The following is a 2,458-nucleotide window of genomic DNA, read 5'->3' on the forward strand; positions in this document are numbered from 1 at the left end:
GTAGACATTTTAAGGGGTTACACAAAGACTTTGCTTCATTTTAAGATGTTGTTGTAAGAGGTTATTTTAAGGGGTCATTTTAAGAAGCCAACAGTAGGTTTTGTGTCATATGACATATGAAGGACATATGGGACATATGAAGGGATTATGGGGACAAGTAGCTTTGCTTCATTTTCGGGGGGCACAAAAAGACTTTGCTTTATTTTAAGGGGTTTTAACGTACACTTTGCTTTATCTTAAAATGTAATTCTAAGGGATTACATGTTATAGCTGCTTCTTTCAAGGGTCCACAGCGTGTTTACGTGCTGCTAAAGACCAAAATAAAATCAACTCTCTCAGTGACTGAACGCCATCTTTGCAGGTGAAGAAACACTCGACGCGCCGACCTGCCGGTCACACGACCCCTAACAGGTGTCAGCAGACAGGAAATGAGATGTCATTACCTTCGGTGCTCCCTCCGTTCATGCTCTCCGTGCTGGACTGCGACAGCACCGCCCTCTTGCTCCGCCGCAGAGACCGGTTGGTGCCGGGGCTCCCCGCCGGCGTGGACGCCCCGTCCCTCCTGGAGAAGATCCCGCTGAAGAAGCGAACCAGCCTCCGCTCGCTGGAGCGCCCTCCCCCTCCCCTCAGCAGGAAGCCCCCTCCCGCCCCGTCCTTCTCGGCCGCCAGCCGCAGCAGGTCACTGTTGTCCAGCGTCCGGTTCTTGTTGCCCCGCGCCCGCTCCCAGCGGCTCAGCTCCAACATGGAGTCCGTCTTGTTCAGGACGGCGCCGACCTCCAGCGTCCTGCTTTTCTGCCTAGTGGGGTCGAGGCGGGGGGCTGGGGGCACGGCGGGAGCCTCCTTCTCGGCGGCGTCCTGCGCGGCGTTGTGGCCAATGCATCCTGAGCTGCTGTGGTGTTTATCTTTGGAGAGCGCCCGCAGGCGCAGCAGCTCACCGCCGCTCCAGTGCCTGAAGCTGAAGCTGCGGCGCAGAAGGCCGGGCGGGCGTTTCAGAGGTGGCGTCTCCGGGGACGGGGCCACCTTCCCGTTGCTCCTGGAGTGAGACATTTTCCCATCAGCGTTCAGAGGAGGGTCAGTGCTCCTCTCCTCCACGCTCCGCGCCTTCTGGAGCCTCCTCTTCTTCTCCTCTGTTTGTTCAGTGCGAATATCCTCCTTAAGTCCGTCTGAATCCTGCATTTCCGGACTCGCCGCGCTCTCCGCCACCGGGCTGCTGGCCTTTTCCTTCAGGAGCCTCCGGGCCAGTTTGAGCCTCCCCAGCTCCAGCTGCCCCGTGCTGAACGTCCGGAAGTTCCTCATGTAGCCGTGAGACGCCGACTCCGACTCCTCCTCCACCTCCTTCAGCTGCTCCAGCAGGCCGCTCCTCTGCACCTCCACCGAGCCCTCACGCCTCAAAGAGCCTGCTTTGGGGTTCTCCGCCCGCCGCACGCCATCCTCGCCATCTAAACTCTCCCTCTTCACCAGCGTGAGGGAGATCCGGTAGACGGTTTTCCTCTGAGGCGTGCCGCGCTCCATCCTGTCGGCCTCAGCGCTGTCCAGCAGGTACATCACTGACCCTTCACAGCGCCCCAAAAAACACCTTAATAAACCAAAAATGATCTGCAGCTGTTTTATATCCAGAAATAAATGAAAAAAGAGGATTTTTCTGCAGACTAAGTTTTCTACAACAATTTTAAGATGATTTTCTTTACCTTTTTTAGATGAAAGTGAGGCTTGTTTCTGCAGACTGAGGGTTTAATATTCCTGTTTTAGATGAAACTGAGGCTTGTTTCTGCAGACTGAGGGTTTAATATTCCTGTTTTAGATGAAACTGAGGCTTGTTTCTGCAGACTGAGGGTTTTATATTCCTGTTTTAGATGAAACTGAGGCTTGTTTCTGCAGACTGTTTGGGGTGAAAATCCAAAACTTCTCCACAAAAGGTTAAAAAAACAAAAAGCTAGCCGACTTTCCTCTCATCCAGATGTGTACGCAGCGCGCACTTTGACGCAGGAAACACATTCCGCCTTCATCCCAGCGGAATCCAAACTGGCAACAAATGCAACAAACCGGATCCGCCGCTGAGTCCGGGGCACGGAGAGGAGTCCCGGATGCGCACAAACACCTTCAGAGGAAGACGCGCTCGCCGCCGGGAGTCCTCCTGCTCCTCCTGCTCCTCCTGCTCCGGTATCAGGACAAACAAGCCCGCGGGAGAGCGTTACTCCGCGTCCCGGACGGTGCCAGCGAGTCGTCTCCCATTGTGTAGGCACATCCCCCGCAGCGCCGCGCAGCTCCTCCGGGCTCCTTTCTCCGACCACCGGCTCCTCTATTGTGATTCAAACGCTCCTGTCGGGGTCCCGGGCCGGCCCTCCTCCCCTCCGCTGCTCCCGCTGCTCCCTCTGCTCCGGCTCTGAGCCTGCTGACCGCGACACGGGGCTCGGCGGTCCCGCTCCCTCCTCCGCTCCCTGAACACTCCGCTCCACAC

At 56.5% G+C, this 2,458-nt stretch overlaps 1 protein-coding gene across 1 annotated transcript in view; it reads right to left on the reverse strand.

The window, feature by feature from the left end:
• Window positions 1-443: 443 nt before the first annotated feature.
• LOC121938870 overlaps window positions 444-2,458 on the reverse strand; it is a gene marked incomplete at its 3' end in the record, with an annotated part of 2,032 nt that continues 17 nt past the window's right edge. Inside the window, exons 1-2 of the mRNA XM_042482025.1 lie at window positions 1,689-2,458; window positions 444-1,576 (exon numbers count right to left, since the gene is read on the reverse strand). The exon at window positions 1,689-2,458 is cut by the window's right edge and continues 17 nt beyond it. Coding sequence (XP_042337959.1) covers window positions 444-1,545 — 1,102 coding nt within the window. The remainder of the gene's footprint in view (window positions 1,577-1,688) is intronic.

This window comes from Plectropomus leopardus, unplaced genomic scaffold, assembly GCF_008729295.1.
Source record: "Plectropomus leopardus isolate mb unplaced genomic scaffold, YSFRI_Pleo_2.0 unplaced_scaffold3668, whole genome shotgun sequence".
NCBI classification, from domain to species: domain Eukaryota; kingdom Metazoa; phylum Chordata; class Actinopteri; order Perciformes; family Serranidae; genus Plectropomus; species Plectropomus leopardus.